The sequence below is a fragment of the Vulpes vulpes genome, chromosome 14 (assembly GCF_048418805.1).
Source record: "Vulpes vulpes isolate BD-2025 chromosome 14, VulVul3, whole genome shotgun sequence".
NCBI lineage: Eukaryota > Metazoa > Chordata > Mammalia > Carnivora > Canidae > Vulpes > Vulpes vulpes.
The window spans coordinates 18,550,134-18,577,378 of NC_132793.1; the positions used below are offsets into that span (position 1 = coordinate 18,550,134).

Here is a 27,245-nt window from a genome sequence, read left to right on the forward strand (position 1 = left end):
GATCTTAAAACTCACGGTGCCATGGCCACTGTTACACATGTATGAGTTTTTCTCAGCGTTTCCTCTACCACAGATAAATATACTCCCTAAAACTCATCTGCCTTCAAAACTTGTTTTATGGACAACTCCTTACTCCAAACCCATGCCTCCCAGGGCCACCGTCTCTTTACTAACCTCTTCTTCCTCCAGTTTTCGTTTCTTCTCTTTCTTGATATCTTCTGCTTTAATTTTCTTATTAGGTTTATAATCAGCACTACAAAGGGGAACATGAATAAGCAATTAACAACTTTGACACAATAGTTCTCACCAACAGGGTCAGGACCTCCAAACTCCTCTTGGAGGCTTCCAATGCAGCCATGACTATTATTCTTGGCTGGACATTCTACAGTCAGAACAGGAATGGAAAAAGTAAAGAAGGCCTGACCAAGGACCAACAGTTACAGTCCTACACAGAACAAAATAATTTATACTAGACATAAGCTTGGAAGAGAAGGGGAGTGGAGGGCTGGCTATCTATTGAAACAGACACCACTAGAAGATCAAAGTCTGGGAACCAAATGAACAGTGCCGCAATGGCTAACACAAGGCAATATCCAGCTGGAAAGGGGAAGAAATAAATACCATATACATTCTAAATGAAGACAAGGGAGTTCACCAAGTGTTTCTCTCCTCTCTTTCCATCCACTTTCTACCATAAATCCTCTGTAGATTCCTAAAGCATAATAAGCTATACAAGACTGAACCTAAGGAATAGAACTTAACCTCATAGAATCTGAGAAAGAGGTACACATAAGTCTCAACCATTTTAAGAGCAATTTTATTATCTCTATACACTGAAACTTCACTTAGAATAGATTGACAGGTACAGATCCTAGGAAAAATTGCTTTAACAGTAAAAAATTATCTGTGGTAGGTGATGATAAATTTAAAATAACAAATAATTTAAATATTCTTTATGAATTCTGTATTATTTGAAATTCTTATAATAGGTATTATCTTTTAATACGAAAATAAAAATATAAATATATACTCTCTAAGCCTCAGATATATTACTTACTGCAACTCATAATTCAAATATAAATAAGTTGCCCAGTCCATTAATCACAAATTCCAAATGACTAAAGTCAATTAATGCAGTTTTTCTGTGTACTGGGGAGATCTACATCACATTTATTCTTTAAAAAAAAATCCTTTTGGTTTTCAAATTCAAAGGATTAAAAAAATACTCACTCATCCTCTTCTCGAGGTCTCTTTAATGGCTTTATATCCTCTTTAGGAGGAGCAAAATACCCATCATCTTCAGGTTCATCTTTAATTCGTGGTGGACTAAAAAAAAAAAAAAGACTAGTAAGTTTGAGAACATCTACATTATGTTAAATAATCTAAAATAGGGATAAATCATCTCACTGAGAAGTAGCTAATAAGGATAACAACATGCATTTGTACATATTGTAAAAATTTTCTGTAGCCACTTCTTTTCACTCATTATCTCCCCCATGAAGTAGATAGTACTATCCTTATTTTATAGATGAACAGGTAATATCAAGACCTCAGATCAGGACTCCTTAATCTAAGTCAATATTCTTTTCTACTGCAGCTTAGCTGCCTTTGCCAGCATGACCCAAACCACAACAGGAACAAACCTAAATTGTTTCCTCACCTGGCACAAGGAATCTACTATATATTTAAACCCTTGAATGATCCAAGCTGATTAAGTATTCCAAAAGTGAAGTATAGTTTTTGCAAGGAAGGGAGTAAAAATTTATTTTCCAAATTTATACCTTAAAGTTGTAATGGAAACTACCCTTAGTTACATGGGAAAATAACTAAGCTGACATTACAACAAAAGAAGGGCAGGTGCTAAATGAGAGAAGAGGCTCCGAACAAAATCTATTCATTGTTCAACTTCCTCCGCTGGTTTACTTACTCTATACACAGAAGAGTGCCTTGCCCTATTTTTGTTAAGACTTTTTGCCTTCTGAATAAAATGATGACTCTATTAGGCAACTATTTGAATCAGAAAGAGGAAGGAACAATTAAAAAAAAAAAAACCACCACTGGGTGTTATATGCAACTGATAAATTACTGAACACTACACTACATCTGAAACTAATGATGTACTATATGTTGGCTAACAGAATTTAAATTAAAAAATGAAGTAAAAAAATAAAAATAAAAATAGAAAATGAAATAAAATATATAGAAGTAAAACACACACACAAAAAAACCATGGAACCAGCAATCACCACAGCCTTGGGATGTTCCCTGGCCTGACACATCTCAGCAGAACCTCACTGTTCACAGCCAGATGCACCTACAAAGCTAACTCACTACAGAAAAAACCTCCCAACATGAAACCATCTGTCTCTAAGGGGTTCAAGGGATAAGCATCCAGACTCAGCTGCCAAGGACAGTCAAGATATTCATGGGGTCTCAATGCTACCACCCCCCCCACTCCCCAAGCATACTTGATCCCTTTGCTTGTAACAGAATCTGAATGTTTTTTTTAAAAGAGATTAGCTTTTTCTTACTTCTGCACATTTCTCAAATGCCAATTTCTACAGCTGCTTCCCTTCACCATGGAAATCACTAACATAGCATCAAGAGTCCAGTATCTCCAAATACTTTGCACCAGAAGGAAAGAAACCTCGCCACTGACCCAACCAGTTAAGTAAATGCTAGATCCTAATATTGTCATGGGTGAAGTTTACAACATGTGGGAAGGATTACTAGGCCTGAAGGAAGAACTTCTAAAACAATTTATCAGAAAACTGTGTTCCACCCAGTAAAGCATCTCGATTGTCTACAAAGACAAATATGCAGGCTAGCAGGTCGTCCAAGAAGGTGGATATAGAGACCACTGCCTGGAAGCCTGCATTCCTAATCTTCTAACATGGAAAGTCTGAAACTGAATCCTGGACTACACACCACAACCAGAGTCTATTCACATGTTGGTGTTAATTTATAAAAGTCCTAGATGGTCTCCTGGCAGAAAATAGCCATCTTATCCTCACTTTACACCTAGGGTAGTTTTCAGCTCTAACACTTCTTCCATTTATTATTCTGCATTCCTAGAACAGTTACAAAACATGCCTGAAGAGGGCACCTGCTTCTCCTAGCCTAGGGACTCAGAGTTCATGGCAGAATTTTCAAAAATATTCCCAAACGAAACTGAAAGTTCAAAGTTTCAAGGAAGTGACACTCCCCAACACTTTGTTCCAGTCAATATGCAAACCCTTCCAACAACTCCTAGGAAATCCATTCTGTCACTCAATGGAGTGAGACTATATGATCAAAAACTCTTATTTATTTCAAACTAGAGGGGACCTTAAGGCTTTTTTTTAGGGACCTGAGGCTGATGAGGAAAAGAGAACCAAAATGACAAAACTAGTACAGGAAAACCAATCTCTAGATTGTATGCATTTTCCTCTTCTTGAAAAGATAATGTGTTTGTTTGTTTGTTTAAGATCTGAGAGTGTATGAGGGAGGGGAAGAGGAAGAAGCAGACTTCCTACTGAGTGGGGAGCCCAATGTGGGTCTCAATCTCAGGACCCTAAGATTATGATCTGAGCCGAAAGCAGACACTTACCTGACTGAGCCACCCAGGTGCCCCAGATAAAGTATTTCTACTCAACTCTACACCTGTTCCTAAAATGCAGACCAAGTAAGTTTCTACAGATGACCCTTAGAATACAGTAGTTCCTTCTTATCCACAGGGCATATACTTCAAGACCTCCAGTAGATGGCTGAAACTATGAGAAGTACTGAATCCTACATATACCATGATAATTCCTATACATACATACTTATGGTAAAGTTTAATCTGTCAATTAGACACAACAAGAGAATAATAAAAAGAGTAATTATAATACCCTGTAATAAAATTTATGAGACCATGTCTCTTTTTCACGAGATCACCACCTACTTCCTGACGGTGGTTGACCATGGCTAAATGAAACCACAGAAAGCAAAACTGTGGATAAGGGTGGGAGACTACTGTACTACTAAGGAGGAATTCAGAATAGGGGTGTTTCAGGAAACTCCATAATTACTAACGGACTATGAAGTTTCTTTTGGGGGAGATGAAAATGTTCTGTTATTAAGATAGTGGGGTAGGGGGAGGTTGTACAACCTTGTGAATACACCAAAAACCCATAAACTGTATGCTTTCAAAGGGTGAATTTTACGGTATTTAAATTATATCTCAATTTTTATAGAAATTTCTTCCTGTCTTATCTTCTCAACTCAAAATAGCCTTCTGGAAAATGTGCTGGTCAGTTTCACTAAATGACACTTTAGAAATGCTCAAATTAGCTTAGATCATGTCCCCTCACTGCCAACCTCCCTGGAAACCAACAGGTGGCCTGGTCAGTACAATTTAGGTAAGTTCAGACAACACTACAACATACACAGCTGGCCAAGAGAAAGAGCAGCCAAGGTAGCAGAAGAGTCTTACCTAGAGAAGCCATTTTCCTTCTCCTTTTTAATTTTTGCATCCCCAGAGGCTCTAACCTGAAAATAATAGTAACTGATTAGTACCTTGAAAGGACTAAATTTGAAAAAAACCTCTCTCTTATTTGAGAACATTCGGCCTCAATTCTTGGAGCATCTTGATCACAGACTCTTATTATTAGCAAAACTGAACAGGTGAACTAAAGGTCTTGACATTTTCCTAAGACTCATTTTTTACAGTTCTTCAGGGCGAATTATCCAATTTACTAAGAAATGTTTCCCCTCAAAATGGCAGCTTTTTACCTTTAAATGATAGCAAGTCCCCCTCCCTCAATAAATATACTCTCTCAAGGATTTGCCCTTGGCAGTGCGTAGAGAAAATAACAAAACGAAATAGTCCGTTTCCTGCCTTCTCTGATTTAGGCAGAGTATGTTCACACACACACCCCTCCCTTCCCAGACATTCTCGGTCTTTCAAAAATCTTTACACATACAAAAGGATACATATACATATGTGTGCATATATGTGCACACACATATATACGGTATCTCTGGAAGAACACAGAAAAATGGTTGGTAGAGTGGTTGCCCCCCCGAAAGAGAAAAAGAACAATGAGCAAAGGGTGAAAAGGAAGGTGTAATTTTCATTTTCTTTTCTTTCAAAGTTTTATTTATTTATTCATGAGAGACAGAAAGAGGCAGAGACACAGGCAGAGGCAGCAGGGTCCCTGTGGGGAGCCTGATACAGGACTTGATCCCAGGACCCCGACCTGAGCCAAAGGCAGACGCTCAACAACTGAGCCATCCAGGTGCCCCAGAAGGTGTGATTTTCTTTTCTCTCTTAAGTGGGTTCCAATGCTATGCATGGAACTCAATGTGGGAGTTGAACTCACGAGCCTGAGATCAAGACCTGAGCTGAGATCAACAGTTAGATGCTTAACTGACTGAGCCACACAGGTACCCCAAGAAACATATACTTTTCATTATATTCTCTATTTTAGATTTCCTGAATTTACTGAGTACCAAAATTACTTTCTCAGAAACTATTTTTTTTTACTTAAAATAAAAAATTTTTTAGGTTTTTTGTTTTAAGTAATCTCCACACCCAACATAGGGCTTGAACTCACAGCCCTGAGATCAAGAATCACATAGACTCTTCTGACTGAGCCAGCCAGGCACCCCAAAACAATAAAAAAAAAAAATCTATACATAGTACTACTTTAAAAAAAAAAAAAAAAAAGAACTTATTTATTCATGAGAGACATAGAGAGGCAGAGACACACAGGCAGAGGGAGAAGCAGGCTCCATGCAGGAAGCCCAATGCAGCACTTGATCCGGGACTCTGGGATCACACCCTGAGCCAAAGGCAGATGCTCAATCGCTGAGCTACCCAGGCATCCCTATACATAGTACTTCTCATTTGCAGCCAGATGAGCCTAGAGATTTTGAGAAGGCTTATAATGGTTATGCTGGAACCGAAAGCCACAAAAGCACCAACATCACTAAGTTTTCACTCAGGAAGGACCCTTTATTCAAGAGAAGGCCAACATGGCACTAGGCCTTCTCCCAAGACCAGAATTAATTTTCCCCATAAAAGGAAAACTGGCATTTCCAGAAACCCTACATTCTTAATTTATCCATTTGCCATTTAAAGTAAGATAATGACATGGGTAGATTTGGTCCTATGAAATTCAGTGGTAAAGGGCTTTGGTTTTCATAGTTTAAGACTGTGACTGACACTGAAGTCTCCTGACAGAGACCTTTTTACTCAAAGGCTAAGGAATCTTGCTGTGCAATAAGGGTACTTTCAGGACCTGCTTTTAAAGATAAAGAAAATGAAAAGTACATCCCATTGCTCTTCCTTCCCCACTGAAAGTTCTGTACCTTTTCCTCCTTTCGTTTTTCCTTGTCTCTGTCTTTGTGTTTGTCTTTATGCTTTTCTGAACTTCCATCTTTGTGTTTGGTTTTCTCCTTCTCTTTGTGTTTCTTTTCAGAATCTTTATGTTCACTGTAGAGAAAAAATAAATAAACCACAGAGTTAGCCCAGAGCAGGGACCACAAGGGTTCATTTCACAAGATCAACTCACAAGATAACCCTAAGATAACATGAAACCATGGAAACTTACAATGCTTTAAATAAACAGTCCTGACAGAGGGTTCAAGTAGAGGCGCTTGGCTACTGGACTTTATCTTGTTTGATGTTTTTATTTTTTTGAAGGGGCAAAGAAACCAAATAGAGAAATGTAGTTATTCTAAACATACCAGGACTTTTTTTTAAGTGACTAAGAACATACAGTAAGCCCACCATTTCTACAACATTCTACCAGCAAAAACTATGATGGATGAAAGCTCCAAATTGAGCATTCACATCTGACGTGAGAAGGTAAAAATTCACAAAATATGCATCTCGTGGCTTTGCGCAGTTAACAGCCCAAAAATACAGTAAATGTTTCCTGCTAGCTTTAACTAGGAAAAGCTAGTCACTTCTATATGGGGCTGATAAACCCTGCTTGGTCCTTCCTTTACAGTAAGAAAAGATCCAGCTAAAAGTAAAGACATATCCAGCCCTCAACGTTTAAAAGTCTTGCTTTTAAAAGGGTTTGTGGATATACTGGTAAGCACTGCTCCTCCGGAAAACTAAATATGACATTACAAAGCAAGTGCCATTAAAATGTTCATACCCTAGGATCTAGCTCCTAGAAGTTTCTCTTTGGAAAATAACATCACAAATGATATTCTATTTTGATGTTTTCCATAACAAAAAAACAAGAACAAAGAAACAAACAAAAACCACACACACACACAAAAAAGATAAAACCTTAGTAAAGAACAAAGGAGGAACCTGTGATGTATCAAATTACACAGCCCTTATGCTATAGTTTGTGAGCCCTATGAATACACATGAACAGTGTTTATGGCCACATAAGAAGAAACAGGAATATATAGTCACCGCAACTATATAAAAACATGCACGGGGACTGAAGAGGCAATAAGCAAAAATTACAAGCTACGGTTTAGGGTAGCAAAACACGGAAAGACCGTTTTCTTCAGTGCACTGGGCAGGTAGCTTAGGAACCTTGTTCACTGCACCAACCACTATATTCCACAAGTTAACAAAAGGACTTGAATTCAAGGGCTATGAATTGGGGAGCCCACCCCAGACACAAGACAGCTGGCAGCAACCTCAGCTGACAGGCCTACAGTGGTTCCGGCCTTCCCCACCACCAGACTGCATTTCCCATCTGCCACATTTAGCCTTCAGTCCAGAAAAAGTAGATTTTACCAGCAATGAGCTCATTACGTTAGGCTGTGTCCATCCCAAGGAGTTTGTTCTAAAGATTCTGCCAGCACACCTGAGCACATCAAAGGCCAGAGAGGGAGCAACCAATGATGGCAACCAGGTAGGGGAGAGCGTAGAACCTCGGTCAGAAACGCATCTGCTGTCACACACATCTCGGTGCATGAAGAGAGCCTCAACTCAAGACCGGCATTCGGGTAATAAATAAGCAGAAGCAGGAGGACCGAGGGACCAGCAGAGACAGGACTACAGGGTTGGGAAGATCCAGGAACTGTCAAATGGAAAGATAACAATGCCCACTTTTTCTTATTTATATACTCCTCCATGTTGCTCTCATTAGGTTATTTAGATGTGCCACAAAATGAAGCAACAAGTTTCTCCATGAGTGAACATTTCCTTTTAACTCATTAGGGCTGCACCTAGTTTCAGCATACATAGAGGTACATGGTCACCAAGTCTCCCACCATGCTCCTTGCTCTCAGCACACAGTTATGTCACTCTTCACTCGGTGTGTTCTCCTAATAGTTTTTACCTAAATGCAGTGTTTTATCAAAAAATTGTCCTTTACTACAAAGATGGCTCCCAACTTCATTAGCACTCTTACTTCCAGTTCTCATTAAGCTCTCCAGCTTTAGAATGACTGGTGAAACAGTAAGGTTGCAGAGACTGCAACAGATTCTTCAGAAGTTTACACGTATGAGATCATGGTTTACACCCATGAAATCCTACTACCAGCAAAGCATGTGAGCTTAGTATTTCATTATACAAGCATTGTAGTTTTAATGCTTTTTAAACATTAACTGTAAGAGGAATTACTGGTCATCTACACAAGTGTTTGTCCAAGAGCAAAAACCTGGAATAATTACATTGACAATACTTAGGGATGAATATCTCCCCACAGACAGAGTAAGAAAAACTCCCACTCTAAGCAAGCACTGTGCTTGGTATTTTCATATACATTATTTCATTCAATCCTCACAACACTCCTGTGAGATAGATTTTATTGTCCCTTTAAACTGATTTAGGAGAGGAGCCAGTTTTTCAAAGTCTAATTCAAAGTTACAATGTTAGAAAGAAAGGAAGTTGGGATTTGGATTTAACTCAGTATTTCCATCTCCAAGTTCAGAGCACTTTCCAGGAAATCAGTACCATCACATGTCCATGAAATTGATACCTTACCCCTTAAAGCAGACAGATGTTAGAGACAAATAAATGCATGGCCAGTCTGAGATTTGATATAGAAGGTCAAAACTTTATTTTACCACTAAGTAGTAACTTCCTAGAAGAGAGGCCTTGGGTATCTGAAATGATAAAACCTTTGGGATAGCTGCTTTTCCCATGAAACTATAAATGATTGATTCAGGAACAGAAGTTTAGGAATGCTCAGTCTTCCTCTCTGTTCTAACATTCCTCCATTCTTTTTCTCAATGAAAGCAATTCCTAGAAAGGACATTAGTCTGCTTCACTAGCAACTGGCTCTCTGGTCTTCTGGGGCACGTATCTCTAAGTATATACACACTCCAGTTTTCAGCTTTGCCATTCATTATCACACCAAACAGAGATCAGAGAAGACGTCAACAAATGACAAAGCAATGAGATAGTACTTAGGCCACCCCCAGGAAAGTGAAAAAAGTCAATGATACTTCCTCTGCTTACTAACCAGAGAGAAATCTACTCAGGAAATTCAAAGTTCCTGCTAGAGTAGTAACCCTTTTATAGGTCATAATTAATCAAAGACCAGAATGAGACGAACTACTGAAGTGACTTTCTAAAGGAAACATAGTCTCCTCTATTCCCAACTGTTTAGATATAAGAGGATAGGTATGAATTTTTATATACTAAGTGACCAGGATTCAGGATTGAGAACACCTTGTGGTAGAAGGTATCCCATTGTACACTGTTAAAAATTTGGGTTAATGGAGCTCTGAACATGATGCTAACAAGTCTACTGTCAAGTGCGTTCCTGTCCCTGCCTCCAGAAATAGAGAACAGAGTGCTGGGAGTCCTACCCCCTCATCCATAACTCCCATACTGGCAGAAAGCTTGCTAAGACCCAGTGTCAGTCTTTCCTAAGAAATCTACCTGAAGTAAGTGGCAAATGCATTTGGGGGACAAAGTCTGATGATACAGAAGCATGTAAAAAAAGCTGTGCCATGGTAGTCTGATGCAGGAGTTGGCCAGTAGTAGAAAATGGAGCCAATCTGGGACCACTTAGACTGACTCATCATCATTCAGGATTTCCTAACTTGGAGGTTAGGAAATCTTTTTCCAAAAGGCTTAAAACTAGTTTGGCTTTCATCGTGACTTAAAGAGCAGCATCTTTTCCACTTATAGTGAGCTGACAGAAATTCTGACCAATGTAGAAGAATTCGTATGTTGACTGCTTGTTTCAAGAGATGTTACCCTTTTTTTCTACTGATCCTGCCACTTTTCCATACATAATCGACACAATATGTCAAAGTCACAAAATAAGCTTCAGGACAACGGGAAGCTACAACACTGGCCAGTTCAGAGGCAGCGCACAGATGATTGGAAGCACTAGAAAAGCTTCAGTGAGGCTCCAAGAGAACAAACCAGAAAAAAGGCTTACTACTGACCACAGTAAGAAACCTAAACATCTGGATCCCTGGGTGGCTCAGTGGTTTAGCGCCGCCTTCGGCCCAGGGCATGATCCTGGAGACCCGGGATCGAGTTCCACATCAGGCTCCCTGCATAGAGCCTGCTTCTCCCTCTGCCTGTGTCTCTGCTTCTCTCTCTCTCTGTATCTCTCATGAATAAATAAATAAAATATTAAAAAAAAAAAAAAAAAAAGAAACCTAAACATCTGAAGAAAATACACATTTTAAGAATGAGTGTAATCTGAGGATACACTGAAGGCCAAATACAGATAGTAGCTAGCATTCCTAGAGCCTCTGTAATGGTCACATTTTTGGATGAAGTATGAATTTCATCCTTAGAACTCTGGGAGAGAAAACACCAATTACTGGCCAGGTTCAGAAGCTGACTCCTTGGCTCAGGGCTCGTGTTTGGGGATAAGATCCACCACACTAGCAAAGCCTGGACAAGCAAAAGTCAATGCCAAAGAGAACAAAAGAGTCAAAGCCACATCTCCAGAATGTTCATGCCTGTCTTATGCTTCAATTAGCTAAATTGCACTAAGGAAAAAGTGACAGTGAAACCTTTGGTCTGTTCTGTTAGAGCTGAACAGACAACAAAGGTTGACCTGTAAGGCACTGAGGCAGAAGTGTGGACATAGGGAGAGGGTAGTAGAAAACTAGGAGGAAAAGGATTTTTTTTGCCTGGGAGGGCATTTGCTACCCCTTTAGGAGAAGCAACAACCTCAAACCTGTGTCTGATATTCTGGGAAGCTAGGATGCGGATTGTGGGAAATTGTTTAAATCTGTTAAAGAAAACAAAAACGATCTGTCCTCTATCACCAATAAAAATATTTAGCAGATACCTGAATAGCCTTAAGAGCCATAGACTCTTCTATGCAGTTTAAATTCTCGTAACAAAACTCTGAGGAAGTATCAGTATCTCCATTTTCTAGATGTGGACACTGAGACACAGAAAAGTTAAGTAACTCATCTAAGGAAACACCTCTAATAAGAGATAATAAGAATTTAAATCAGGCATCCTAGCTCCAGAGTCATGGACTCAACCACTCTGTTACATGACTTTTCAACAAAACAAAGAAACCCTGCCAGAGAGAGAAGGAAGCTATCTTCTGAGAATAGGACTTAATTACTAATGGCTAAGAGAATAAACTCATTCTGGCTACCGACGCCCACTCTTCAGGGCAGCAGAGCCAGGCAGAGTACAAACCAATGGAATCATAGGGGATTCCTATCGGAGAGCCTAGAGAGTTTCAAAGTTGTGAAGGGAGGAGATTCATGGCCCCTTCAAGGAAAGGAAGCAATTATGGTTTAAATAACATTTGCTAAAAAAAAAATTCTAGGTAAATTCAAAAGCTATCTCTGTGAAAAGAACATAGCAGTTTCTGGAAGGTTCTAAGAAACAAAGATTTCCTAATACACATGACCATTATAGTTACTAAACAAAATCACAAGAACTATCAAAACTTTGAGTGGAATGGAATTTTACAAATTATAGGCCCCTTATCAAATGGTGGCTAGGTCCTCTGTGTACCTTTTTCAATTATTTTCAATGGCTTCTTGCTACCTTCAGATTCACGTCCCAGCTTTCTGAAATTACATTTCATAGTTCTGCCTCAAGCTGCTTTTTTGGACCCCATTTTCTATCCCACCTTCTGTTAATCAAGAGTCCACGTAACTGGATTCTTCCCAGAGCAAAGTACATTACAGAATGTCCATGTCTTTTTAATTCTTTTCTCATTGTCTGGAATGCCATCTTTCCAGCCATTATCTTCCCTTGTCAAGATCTTAACCATCTTTCAGTGGCTAGTTCAAATACCCTTTCTACCATGAATTCTTAAAAAAAAAAGAAAGAAAAGGAAAAAAAAGATTATAGTTCATCATCATAATATAGCTAGATATAATTGAAAACCAGGGCTCCAAATTGATGTTATCAATAAGGAACTACTAAAAAATTAGATCCAAAGACTACCAAAATTGACAGCTCTAATTTATCTGAATGATACTCTACTAGTATGTATGGTAATCACCACCACCTCAATTATTTAACATGTTCGTTTCCAAAGAGCGTTCATCTGCAGAATTCCACTTAATTCTGCCCCAACAAACTTAAAAACTTGCCCAGACCAGTACTGTTATCAACACTTGACCAAAATGGAAAACAAGACCCAGAAGTTAAACAACTTGAATTAGGACACACAACTAGTAAATGTAGGACACATTTATTTAGCAAATAACAGAGCCTAGACTCTTGACTTCTATTTTTGTGTGCTTTTCACTATATCACATTGACTCCCATGTGAATGGTGGTGGCACTGCAGTTTCCTCCTTGCTAAACTACCCAACTTCTCTACCTCCTTAAGGTTAACCGTCCATTTCCCCCAGACACGTTGATACAGGGATGTGCAGATAAATGACAGGTTTTGGCAAGCAGCTCATAAATGTTTTAAATTTGATTCTGTTAAAAACTTCCCCTGAGAACTGGTTGCTTAGTTCCAGTGCATTTTCCTAGGATCCTACATTCTCTCAATTTTAATTCAGGTAGAATTTAGAACTGAAGGGAAAGCAGAAACCAAAAGCATCCTTATCCTCAGATGTTTCTCACATTGACTGTACAGATCAGCACCACCAACATGGCTGGAAAAGCACTTCCCTTACTATTTCACAGCAGTGCTTTCTGTCTTCCCTGGCTTTCTACACATTTGTCACTCCAGCCTGAGTGCCAGGCCTACAATTGGCAAGAGACACACAGTCAAAAACTAGTGGGGTGGGGGCGGGGGGGGGGTGCATGGCAGGAAGAATTTTGTTTTTTTTTTCTCCACAAATGACAATCCTTTATCTCTAATCCCCCCCAAATTGCTTTTAATAATGTTTATATAAGAGGTCTAGTATTAAAGATAATTTGTGGCTAAGAAGGCAACTTTTCAAGAAAAGTACCTGGTGAGATCCTATAAGCCACGCCGAGTGATTCCTTAGTATCTAGAAAGAATATTCCTGTTCTTTCGTGAGGATTTATATATATATATATATATATATATTTTAAAAGGACCTGAAGTGCTAAATATTAACGTTAATAGAATGTTATGTTCAGAGACAAATAATCAAAGAAATTATTTTTGACTTTGGTATAAACTCTTCCTACAATATTATAGGCCCAAAATCTATTAGTTGGAGATGGGGTTTTCACAGGGTCAGAATTTAATGAGATTAATACTTCTCTTGCTGAAATCTTCAGTGATTTGGGGTCCGAAGAGAAAGAGGCAGTGCCTGAAAGGATCTGAGCTGCCAACCACGTGCATATGAGAAAGAGGCACTTGTATGTACACAATTTAGCTACACAACTAACCTTCCTTAGGGAAGATTTTTTTACTGAAAGCAATAATGTAGTGGAGAAAAACAGACAATAACTCAGAAGCCCTGGTCTCTCCTCCTTGCTCTGCTAACACACCACCATGTGACTTTGGGCATGTCACTTCTGACAACTGACCACACAAAAAGATAAGATGGAGTGATCTTTAATACCCTCTCCCTTATTTTGTACCTTAAGAAAGAACAATACAGGAGAAAGTATATGAATAAGATGGAATCTCTTTGGATGGATCCATATCCCATTCTGTCTCAGCAAAAACTCTGGTTTCCCATTCTCTGACATTCCAAGTATGCAGCATATGTTACTAGATGGGAGAAAGATGCCTCCTGGATTTGGGTCCTAAGTGTAGCCTAATTGAGAAATGACTGCTGCTAATATCTAACAGAGGAGGAAAGACCTAGAAACACATTAGTATACAACTTGTTTCCTCGTAATACCAACAAAATCATGCCAAATTGATTAGCAAATACTGGAATAAAATTAAGCATTTTTCTTAAAAATTTTATTTCTTTGAGAGTAAGCAAGAGAGAGCGCGTGAACATGGGGGTGGTGATGCCAGGGGAGAAATAGATGTGCCCTCCTCTCCCTCCCCCCGAGCAAGAAGCCTGACACAGAGCTCCATCCCAGTATTCTGGGATCGTGACATGAACCGATGGTATACACTTAAAACCAAGCTACCCAGGCACCCCTAAGATTAAGCATTTTTGAAGAGAACATGTTTAACCTTAATTATCCTGGGCTCCAGAGGTGCTTGAACAATTTTCAAAGTTTCTTTAACCTACTACAGAAGGAAAGTGAAGAAGCCCAAAACTACTAGAAAGATCAGAAGTCACTTAAAAAGGAACACAGTGTATAGGATTGTACTGAAATATAGATATATGACCAATATACTTGCTTTGCTGCAAAGAGGTAGTATGTCAGCAGAGGTCAAAACAGGAAGTATTTAAAAGTCAGCTTACAGCACATCAACTGGTTAAACTGTCTTAAACTTACATGTGAATTAGAGATCTGGAGCTAGACTTAGTCATGTGTAAACAGCAACTCAGGCCAGGTTTTTCCAATGCCTCTTGACAAACAGGCTATTATTTCTTAAGTATTTTGATTAGAAATGAAAATATTAAAAGGCACAAAATTATGTTAGAACAAATTCCTGAATTTGCCTATGTATAATCTCAGGAAAGTATGCTTGACAGAGGTACAAAATACCACCTCCTCATATTTGTGAAACAGTTAAAGAGCTTTTTATACTTACTGACTCCCTAGGTTCCCTCTAAAGTGTGTATTAATATGCGGGAACTGAAAAGAGGAGTTGAGAAAGGTTAGGTAACCCAACCAAAGTCATGTGACACCTAAGCGGACCAGGAGGAGGCTGCCTTCTAGACAAAAGCGATTAAGCTACAATGGACTTTCCAAGAAAAATGACACCAAAACCATTTCCTTTATTCTTGAAAAAGAGATCTTGGTAAAAGAGCAAGGCCAAACTGATGCCCCAAAGTCTTTTATGCCACTTTCACCTAATCTTTTTCCCCACAAATGATGATAAATTTTGATTGGTGAAATCAGGTGTTCCAGAGAAAAAGGGATCAATCTTTAAAAGTTTGTTTTATGGCAGCCTCGATGGCCTAGCGGTTTGGCGCTGCCTTCAGCCCGGGGTATGATCCTGGAGACCTGGCATCCAGTTCCACGTCAGGATCCCTGCATGGAGCCTGCTTCTCCCTCTGCCTGTGTCTCTGCCTCTCTCTCTATATATGTATGTCTGTCATGAATAAATAAATAAAAATCTTTAAAAAAAGTTTGTTTTAAATATTAACCTTTATTTAAAAAAATTTTTTTGGATTCATGGCAACAAAGAAATTAGCATTTCTTTTTTGTTTGTTTGAAGATCTTATCTATTTATTTGAAAAAGAGAGAGAGAATGAGAGGTAGAGGGAGAGAGAATCTGAAGCAGGCTCTGCCCGGAGCACAGCCCCACCCGGAGCTTGATCACACTACCACAAGAAATGACCTGAGCTGAAACCAAGAGTTGGATGCTTAACTAGCCATTAGGGGTGCCCCCAAATTAGCATTTCTTTATAAGCATTTTCCTCAGGTGATGAAGTTCTTTGTGGTCAATGACTACCTCATTTTTTTGGTACTTCACATCAACTAACACAGGATGCACATGGCAGGCAGAATAAAAAGACTTGTTTGACGTGATCCAGCAATTCTACTCTTAAGTATTTACCCAAAGAACTGAGAGCAGGGACTCAAACAAGTACTTGTACACCCATGTTCACTGTGTTATTATCATAACCAAACCAATATGTGTTATTATGATAGCCAAAAGATGAAAACAACCCAAGCATCCATCAACATGGGAAGAGATTTTTTTTAATGTGGTGTAGACACACAATGGGAGTTATTATTCAGCCATAAAAGAGAAATGGAATGCTGATATGTGACATGGATAAACCTTAAAAACATTAGATTAAGGGAAATAAGCCAGACACAATTAAGGATATTTTGTGATTTTACTTATATGAGGTACTAGAACAGGCAAGTTCATAGAGACAGAAAGTAGAATAGAAGTTGCCAAGGGATGGGAGGTGGGAAGACAATGGGAACGCATTATTTGATGGGTTCAGAGACTATTTGGGATGATGAAAAAGTTCTGATGATGGCTGTACAATACTGTGAATACACTTCATGCCACTTCAAAAAGGCAAAACAAAACAACAAAAAACCCCAGCAAAACATGTTATTGATATTTTACCAAAAACCCACAAAAAACTTGTTTGAAAAATGGGAAGACCAGAGGGAACTATCCTGTAGAAGAGTAAGACTATATGAAAAGAGAAGATGGTAAATGGTATACCCATAGGTACTCACTGATTCAATAAATATAGATTAGTTAAGTAATCTGCCAGACACTATACTAAGCCTTGAGAATATAAAAGGAGTAAGAAAGACTTCAACTCTGCTCTCAGAGACCTTAAGAGTCTGTTGGGGAATACAGAGAAATAAACACACAATTATAACACCAATGCAGCACAGCAATTACTACGAAAGGAACATATTCAAGGTGCCAGAGAGCACACAGAAGTGGCACTCAATATGGGGAGGGTGGGCAGAAAAGATACCTGTAAGAAGTCAGGTCTAAGCTGCAACTAAAAAAATGATATTAAGAGGGCAACAGAGTACTCCGGAACCAGTAACAGCATGCTTTAAGGCCTAGAAGTATCAGAAAACATGTGTTAGAGGAAATAAGAAGTTCCAGGAGACTGGATATGGAATGTGAGAGAAGGGTAAATGGCAAGAGAGTTAGCAGAAGAGAGCCAAAAAAACAGAATTGCCATGTGCACTGGAAGGAGGAAATAAGAAAGGTGGCCAGAGGGCACCTAGGTGGCTCAGTAGTTGAATGTCTGCCTTTGGCTTGGGTCGTAATCCTGGGGTCCTGGGATCCAGTCCCGCATAGGCTTCTCTGCTCAGTGGGGAGCCTGCTTCTCCTTCTGCCTGTGTCTCTGCCTCTCTGTGTGACTCTCATGAATGAACTCTTTAAAAAAATAGAAAAAGAAGAAAAAGAAAGAAAGGTGGAAAAGGACAGAGGCATGAAAGGCAAGGGAAGCTGGTCTTAAGGAGGACTGGGTCGAATATGGTGTATCTTGGCAAATGTTCCATGTGCCAAAAATCTCTATTCTGCTGTTGTTGAGTGGAGTATTTGATAAATTTCACTCAAATCAAGTTAGTTAGCTATGTTCAAGTCTTTTACATCATAATGATTCTCTCTCTGCTTATGCTATCAATTGAGACAGAGGTAGTAAAATCTGAGTATAAATTGTCTATTTCTCTTTGTAGTTCTATCAATTTTTACTTCATATACTTTAAGGCTCTGCTATTAGTATATAAACATTTATAGTTTTTATGCCCTCCTAATTGGTTCCTTTTTATCTTTATGAAATGAACTTTATTCTTGGCAATAATCTTTGCTCTCAAAAATACTTTGGTAGATATTAATGTAGACTGAACAACTATAAACTGGAGAAAAAAAAGATACATATGAATTGAGACTGGATTCAACTACTGACATTAAATTCACTAGAGTAATGAAAATGGAAACTAGATGATCAAGTAGTAAGAAATGAGTTAATTGGAAGGAGGGGGGCACCACAGAAGTGGTAGATATACATAAAGTAATGTCCCCACTAGAGAAAATCTGGTTATTCTAATGATTCACAAAGACTTATTCATGAGTTCATTAGCTATATCTTAAAATTTTTAATGGTTCATAAGAACAGTCTTAGAAAGCAATTCTCACTTTTAACTTGTCTGCAGACAATAAGCCAAACTAATGAAGCAGTTCTAAGAGACTCTAGGCTGGAGGCACTCGTTCCAATGCACGACTAATCTTTATATTCCCTTTTAACAAAACTTAGGCCACTCTGGGAATGTCAGATAGCATTCTCCCCAACATATGCCTTTAACTCAAAATGGAAGCTAAGTCCTTATTTTTAACAAGGGGTCTCATATCCAAAGATATGGTCAGTCTTTGGGCTTAACAACTTGTGCTTCCTACACCAAAAAATGGGAGCAAAACAAAAAAGAAAACTCTTTCCAAAGCTTAAATCCCTGAGAGCAGCACTACTGAATTTCATGGATATTGGTGGTCACTGGCTTCTGTGAGAGCTGAACTCTTCTGATAATTTGATGAAACTAGGAATGCTCTCTCTAGGAAAATCTCATCACCTAACCTTTTACATATGACTCTAGGGGCCCACAGACCATGGAAGCACAGGGTAAGAGTTTTTAATTTATACCCACTGAAGTACAGAAAGATATGAAGCTTCATATGTATACACACACACACACACACACACACAAACACACACATACTGTGTGTTTGTGTATACATATATACAGTCACCAATCCAGTTGCCTTTTATCAAGGCAAGTCTCTGGATTGTTATAATGAATCCATAGCTGACTTAGTTAAAAATTATAAATAAAAAAAATTTTTGAGGAAGAGGAGCAGAGAATCTTAAGCAGGCTACACGCCCAGTGCAGAAACACAGGGCTTGATCTCACAATCATGAGATCATAACCTGAGCCAAAAAGTGTCAGACGCTCAACCATTTGAGCCAAGCAGGTGCCCCTCCCTCCAATTTTTTAAACTTTATTTTTTTTATTCGAGAGAGAGCACTTACGCAAGCATGAGCAGAGGGAGGAGCAAAGGGAGAGGGCGAAGCTGACTCCCCACTGAGCAAGGAGCCTGACACAGAGCTTTATCCCAGGACCCCAAAATTGTGATCTGAGCTAAAGGCAGACACTTAACTGACTGAGCCACCCAGGTGCAACCTCCCCTAAAATTGTATCCTTAGTCAGCTATGTACTGAAAGAAAATTCACCATACTTGCTTTGTACATCTTGATCTGAACAAGACCATCGCCCTTAAGGCCTGAATGATCAAGGTTATACTCTTAGCAACTCTGGAATCAAATACAGTCTCTGCTTACTCTGCTATCCATGCTGTTTACCTGCGGCTCAAGTTTAAGGTACATTCCAGGCAAGCCAAGCCAGCCAACCCACTGCCAAATGATGAGGGACTTGCTGGTTTAACCCTTACCTGTTGCTATGTTTGGACTTTTCTCGGTCCTTCTCCTTGTCTTTCTTGTGCTCTTTGTGCCGGTGTTCTCGATCTTTGTGTTTATCTTTGTGTTTATGAGAATCTGCAACCGTAAGAGATGAGTCAATTAGGAGGAGTCATAAGCTAGCTCCTGCTCACCTACCTTGACAGGCTGGTCAAGAAGCACAATGACAGGATTCAAATGGCAAGGTAGCCATAACAGCACATTCCACTGGAAGGAAAGATTTCACAAAGGCACTCAGACAAAGCATCCCAGTACCTTGCCTCTAAAACCAAGACAAGTGTTACAAACATGAAGGCAGAAGGGAAATGAGTTCTACTGTAAACGGAAGCAACAGTTAGGCATTCTTCTCCTTAGGTCTGGTACTATTGAGACTAAATCATAAATGATACAAAAGGATAAATCTTGAACACCATCAAAATCAGATGGTTATCTATGTAAGTTCTGGAAAATCCAAACCTTGAGAGATCTTTAATAAGAGATATGTTTTTTTTAAATTTTTTTTTTATTTATTTATGATAGTCACAGAGAGAGAGAGAGAGGCAGAGACACAGGCAGAGGGAGAAGCAGGCTCCATGCACCAGGAGCCCGACGTGGGATTCGATCCCGGGTCTCCAGGATCGCGCCCTGGGCCAAAGGCAGGCGCCAAACCGCTGCGCCACCCAGGGATCCCCCCAAGAGATATGTTTTTAAATCGACTTTAATAAAGTATAATTTCTATGTAGTAAAATATACACAATTCAAAGATATAGTGTGGTAAGTCTAACAAGCATATATACAGGTATAATCCCCACCACAGTCCAGATTTAGATCAATTCCATCACCCAAAAAAGTTTGCCCTATGCACATTCCAGTCCATCTCCATCTTTTACCCCCACCCAAAGCAACCGATAATTTGCCAGCAATTATTAGGTATATCTAAAGTTCTACTTAAAGAAATCATACAGGACTTACTCTTTTGTTTGACTTCTTAACTTCATGTTATTTTTGACATTCATCCATGCTGCTGGATGTTATCAGTAGTTAAGGTTCTACTGCTGAGTGGAATCCCACAGTCATGGATACACTCTAATTTACTTATCCATTCACTTGCTGATGTACATTTGAGTCATTTCTAGGCATTGGTTATTAGGAATAAATCTGCTATGAACATTCACATACAAGTATTTGTATAGACATTTTTTCATTTCTTTTGGGTACATACTTAACAGTGAAATCACTGGATCATATGAAAGTATAAATTCAACTTTATATTTTTTAAAGATTTATTTATTTATTTGTTTATTTATTTATTTATTTATTTATTTATTTATTTATGATAGACAGAGAGAGAGAGAGAGAGGCAGAGACACAGGAGGAAGGAGAAGCAGGCTCCATGCTGGGAGCCCAACGTGGGACTCGATCCCGGGACTCCAGGATCACGACCTGGGCCAAAGGCAGGCGCTAAACCGCTGAGCCACCCAGGGATCCCCAAATTTAACTTTAATAAACTGCCAAACTTTTCCAAAGTGGTTGTACTATTACACATTCCCACCAATATGCATTAGAGTTCCAACTGCTACGGATTCTCTAATACCTAGTATTATCGATCTTTAATTCTAGCCATTCTAGCAGGTATGCAGTGGTATCTCATTGTTTTAATTCAGTTTTCTAATTGAATAATGGGCATCTTTTCATTTGCTTATTGACCACTCATGTATCTTCTTTAGTATTTTCGAATCTCTCACTCATTTTAAAAATATCCTATTACTGAGTTTTGTAAGAGTTCTTTATATACTTTAGATTACAATTTTTTTTTGATATATATATTGTGATTTTTTTTTCTAGGAGTTTTACAGAAGTAAATGATAGAGCACATTTTTAAAATTATAAAGCTGTCTAGTTGTTGTAGCACACATTTTTTGAAAAGACAGACCTTTTCCCCCACTGAATTGCTTTGGCCTATTTACTGAAAATGAAGTGGCCGTATAATTCGATTTCTGGAGTATATCCTTACACAAACATATACTATTATGATTACTATAGCTTTATGGTAATTTTTTTCCATAGTAAGTTTTGAAAACAGGTTATAAAAGTTCTTTAGCTTTGTTCTTTTTTTAAAAAAAAGATTTTATTTACTTATTTATTCATGAGCGGCAGAGGGAGAGGGAGATAGAAAGAGAGAGAGGCAGAGACACAGGTGAGGGAGAAGCAGGCTCCCTGCAGGGAGCCGATGTGGGACTGGATCCTGGATCTCCAGGATCACGCCCTGGGCCGAAGGTGGCGCTAAACCGCTGAGATGCCTGGGCTGCCCAGTTTTGTTCTTTTTCAAAACTGTTTTGATCATTCTATGTTTTCTGCATTTCATAGAAGTTTTAGGTTCAGTTTGCCAATTTCCAAAAAGAAGAAAAAAAAAAAAGCCAGCTGGGAAGTTTGTATTCATAGGACAATTTGGAGAAAAAGGACATCAAAACATGTTGTGTCTTCTGATCTATGAACATGGTATCTCTCTCCACATATTTATGTTAATGACTCTTAAATTTCTTGGTGTATCACAATTATCCCAAGAGCCTATTAAAAATGTGGCTCATTGAGGTCGGGTTCCTCAGTGTTAAATACAAATCAACTCGAAGTACCCAACATATGTGTGGTGGTTTTAAAATCCATCCAACAGATTCTTTGATATTCCTGTTTAAGAGGTGTGGCCTAATTTTCTTCTCCATGAGTACATACTAGATTTAGTAACTCATTCCTTAAAAAAAAAAACAGGATTAAGATGGAAATGTCAGTATGTGACTTCTGCCACCATGTCATAAAAGGGGCTGCATTCTTCTCCTTGCTCTAGGGGAAGACAGGTATCATAATGTTAGGATATTCAAGCTGCCCTACTAGAGAGGCCCATGTGGTAAGAAACTGTCACGTGGTTAAATGATTTAGGAAGTAGGTCCTCCAGTTTTAGGTAAGTCTTTAGACAACTGTAACCTCATGACAAATCCTGAGCCAAAACCACCCTACGAAGTTGAAGCTGCTCCTGAATTCCTGGCTCACAGAAACTATATGAGAAAACAAATGTTTGTTTTTTCAGGCTGTAAACTTTGGAGTAACACATTCTGTGCAACAGAGAACTAATTAAAAAAATGTTTAGGTAATGTATGTGCTCATCCCATTCCTGACTCACAAGGAAAAAAAAAAAGCCACATTTGACATAATCCACTCAACATCTATTATTCTGTGCCAGACAGACCCCAGAGAAACAAAAACTTGATGACCATGTCCCTAGCCATAAGAAATTCTCATCCCACAGAGATGGGAAAAATAAAATCATATGGTGTAAAAAAAAAAAAAAAAAAAAAAAAAAAGTAGACTTACACCCAATCTTCCATGTAGCATATAAAAACCTCTATGAAAGTCTCAAGTCTAGAATTATAAAATGCTAAATCAATCTAATACACAAAAGTGGTGGCCCCTATTCACTCAACAGTAACAAATACCCACATTACATCTGCTCCAAACTAAGGGCTTAGATCAAAACCATAATAATAACAAAACACATGCCACCAGCACCATAACCTGGAATGAAGTCCATGTTATTTGAATTTGTTTATAGGTCATATTTAACAAATAAGAAACATAACATTAGGATGTGCTATTATGACCCAAGAGTATGGCAGGGACATAGTATTTTTTTTTTTTAATTGCTCTGTGCATAATTCAGCAAACACATGAACAACTGAAAAAGACTAGAAGATAAATATCCAAGTGTTAAAAGTAGTTATCTGTGAGTGGTAAATTTATGAACAACCTGAGATATTTGCTTCTCCCTCTCCCTCTGCCCCCTGTTCGAGCTCTGGTGCTCTCTCTCAAATAAATAAATAAAATCTTTAAAACAAACAAACAATATTTAAGGGCAGCCCTGGTGGCTCAGGGGTTTAGCACCGCCTTCAGCCCAGGGCCTGATCCTGGAGTCCCAGGATCGAGTCCCACATCAGGCTCCCTGCATGGAGCCTGCTTCTCCCTCTGCCTGTGTCTCTGCGCCTCTCTCTCTATTAATTAATAAATAAAATATTTTTTAAAAAATTTAAAAATTACCAAAATTTGACAAATGTTTGCAAACACTTGTGTACACAAGGAAAAGGTGATTTAATTCACTAAAAAGCACTAAATTTAAAGAAAAGGGAAATTAAGTGATGAATTAAGAGTAATTCTAGGTTTCGGATAACTAGTCTGCCAAGAACATCTTTTTTTTTTTAGTTTTTAAAAAAATATTTCATTTATTTATTTGACAGAGAGAGAGAGTGTGCACACCCGCACAAGCAGAGGGAGTGGCAGGAAGAGGGAGAGGGAAAGGGAAAGGGAGAAACAGGAACCTGACGTGGGGCTTGACGTGGGGCTCGATCTTAGTACATTAGTACACTAAGATCATAACCTGAGATGAAGGTAGGTGTTTAAATAAGCCACCCAGGCATCCCTATTATTTTTCTTAACATTATCTTTTTAAGGACACAAAACTTCAAAACTGATTTTAGAGCCAGGCCTCCAAGTCTTTCTTTTTGTTTAATATTTTATTTATTTATTCATGAGAGACAGAGAGAGAGAGATCCCCAAGTCTTTTAAAGCAATTGTGAAAAAATAAAAAAAATAAATAAATAAATAAAGCAATTGTGAATCTAAAACCTCAAACCAAAACATCTGGTAACAAACTTATGGCTGGAGAGCTAAGTAATTCCAGTAATACTAATAAGACCTAGGTCAAAAATCTGAATCCCAGGTGCCCTTAATTTCAAAAGAAATTAATACGTGTCTATCATATGCTCAAATTGTGCTATGTGTGGTGTGACAGGCCCCCAAAAGTTTAATATATGACAACTCCAAATACTTGAATGCCCGTAGTGTAGCTCCACACAGCACGCTGGGCTCTCTAAGAAAAAATGACAGGTAAAACAAAATGGATGCCTACAGAACACCAACATTGTATAAACAAATGAAATTATCACCTGATAGAGAAATGTAGAAATGATCTACACTAGGTAAACTGATAGATAAATAACCTCTACAGATGCATACAAAAGTACCTCCAGATGAATGATGTCTGGAATTTGCTTTTAAAATAACCTCAGCACCCCCCCCCCAAAAAAAATCCAGGGAATAAGGGGAAAGATAAAACAAGATTGACAAAAAGTTGACAGTTACAGAAATGGGGGTATAAGATATAAGGGGAGTTCATTATACTACTCTCTCTGCTCTTGTTCATATTTGAAACTTTTAATAACAAAAGTTAAACACCACTATCTTTAAGCTTCTTCCCTTCCAATTTCTATTTTTCCTTACTACATAAGGATACAGCTTAGTCCAAGAGAGGATTTGTGTTAAGGAGCAGTAAGAGATGAGACACCTGGGTGGTGCAGTCAGTGGTTGAGCGTCTGCCTTTGGCTCGGGTCATGATCCCGGGTTCCTGGGATCAAGTCCCACATTGGGCTCCCTACAGGGAGCCTGCTGCTCCCTCTGCCTTTCTCTCTGTGCCTCTCACGAATAAATAAGTAAAATCTTTAAAAAGGAAAAAAAAAAAAAAAAAGGAGCAGTAAGGGAGAGAAAAAATTTGATAGATAACAATAATCCAAGAGCCAATTCTAAGGATGACAGGGAGCCACAGCAAACAGAAAAGGAACAAAGTAAAAGCCATACTTAAGATTAATGGAAGGACAATAGGAGTAAAAAAGTAAAAGCAAAGTAACTAGCTAGTGGTTTTTTAAGCAGTCTTCCAGGAAATTTCATAAACTGGCTGTGTATAATAAATAGAGAGGAAGAATCAGAGACAACTCAAAGCCTTTGGGTCCAAGTGATTAGCAGAACAAGGTTCTTTCACAGACTCAGGAAATCTGAGCAAAGCAAAGATTGTACGGGGGGGGGGGGGGGCTGGAGAAATGACAAAACTAACTGAAGTCATATATTATACTTAAAGGAACAGCAGAATATCTAATAAAGATGGTCAGAAGAGAAGCCAGTAAGTGAGAAAGTGAAGCCAGTAAGAGCAAACTGATCTATAACTCTTATGGTAAAAATATTTATAGACAGAAGACTAATGGCCTTAAAAGATTACTTCAAGTAAGTATGTACCCTTTCCTCTTAACTGGAATTTATCTAAAAATAGACTTAAAATGTTTTTGAAGAAAGGATCTTGCTACTTCAAGCATCTATTAATTCAAAAAGAACTGTGTTGAACTTAACTGATAGATTAGAAATGAAAGATGCAAACCACTGCATATAAAATCATCAGAAAACCTCATTCATTGTGAATTCAGGTCACCTAATAACCTGACAACAACTGTTCCAAATGCATGCATTAAAATATCTGAGATGAAGACATGGGAGGAAGACCCCTGAAATAAGGCAGCCCTGAGAAAACAGAAGACATGTAACAACTAATTTCTTTGACTCTAACTGAAGTTACTCCATAAGGACAGGTTAAGTAGATAAATAGCTTGAATAGGATTTCAACATGTTTTGTTACTATCATCTAAAGTGTTCCTTGAAGTTGATAAAAACTTTAAGAAACTTCCAGGGACACCTGGGTGCCTCAGTGGTTGAGGGTTTGCCTTCGGCTCAGGTCATGATCCTGGGATCAAGTCCCACATCAGGCTCCCTGCAGGGAGCTTGCCTCTCCCTCTCCCTATGTCTCTGCTTCTCTCTTTGTGTCTCTCATAAATAAATAATCTTTTAAAAAATAATAAACTTCCAAATGACAAGAGAGGAAAGTATCTGTATTTCCTGAGGATATATTCTGAGGAAAAGATGCTGGCTAGCATAACATAAGGACTTGATGGTTAATGTACGAAAGAAAAGGAAATCTTTTACTACTTGGATTCAGAATTATATGCTTAGGGTTGACTCAGTTTACAATCATTTTTAACAGCTTCTTAAATCTAGAGTGCCCTGCTAAAGACTCATCAGACGTGAACTCAGCCCTCAGAGTTTACAATCCAGAAAAGTAATTAAGCTATGAAACCAAACAGCCATGCCCCAAGGTGCTCAAGAGAAAAGGGGCACTAATGTATGTGCTAGAACCATGCTGGAGTACTTAAAAATGCTGTCTTATTTAATTTTCTTACCACTCATATGATAAAGAAATATCACTATTTCACAAAAAGACAATAGTAACAGCTATCTCCTACTAATAGTGCATACTTTGCACAATGTAGTATGTGTCAATGGGTATCTGGTTTCCACAACTCTGGGTGGTGCCAATTTCATCAAATCCAAGACACATTTTTGCCTCTTTTAATATATCTTGACAAAGTTCATATAGTTCATACAACCCCTGTGGAGAGGGAATTGGGCAATGTCTAGCAAAACTAACAAACACAATCTCTTTTGACCCAGCAATCCACACGTAGGAACTCAGCCTGAAGATATACTTCCAAGGCAGAAAATTTATGCTGCTCCATGTATGTATATGTGAAGGTAGAGAAAAATTAAGTCAACAGAGAAGAAATCTTTTTTTTTTAAGATTTTATCTATTTATTCATGAGACACACAGAGAGACATAGGCAGAGGGAGAAGCAGGCTCCCAGCAAGGAGTCCGATACAGGACTCGATCATGCCCAGAGCTGAAGGCAGACATTCAACCACTGAGCCACCCAGGCATCCCGAGAAGAAATCTTTTTAAGTTTGGACTTGCTGAAATGGATTAATATTCCTTTCCTAGCCCCAAAATCTCAAATGTCAAATGATTAACATTAAAGTAACAATGTTTTTATTGCATCATGATGCTCTTATATTCAGAAACTACGCAAACTTTTTATAAAGGTAATATTTTCCCCCAGGTGTCTACACATGAAACATGTAACATATGTGTGTCATGACCTCCATCTCTTACATGATAGCAGAATTTTCTACTTTTCTGTCCATCTGCT

At 38.5% G+C, this 27,245-nt stretch overlaps 1 protein-coding gene across 1 annotated transcript in view; it reads right to left on the bottom strand.

Annotated features, from left to right (window-relative positions):
* The window catches only part of TOP1 (DNA topoisomerase I), an 89,597-nt gene that overhangs the window by 36,425 nt on the left and 25,927 nt on the right, over window positions 1–27,245 (bottom strand). Inside the window, exons 3-7 of the mRNA XM_072735856.1 lie at window positions 19,335–19,437; window positions 6,337–6,460; window positions 4,457–4,512; window positions 1,231–1,326; window positions 175–253 (exon numbers count right to left, since the gene is read on the bottom strand). Of these exons, the coding sequence (XP_072591957.1) occupies window positions 175–253; window positions 1,231–1,326; window positions 4,457–4,512; window positions 6,337–6,460; window positions 19,335–19,437 (458 nt within the window). The remainder of the gene's footprint in view (window positions 1–174; window positions 254–1,230; window positions 1,327–4,456; window positions 4,513–6,336; window positions 6,461–19,334; window positions 19,438–27,245) is intronic.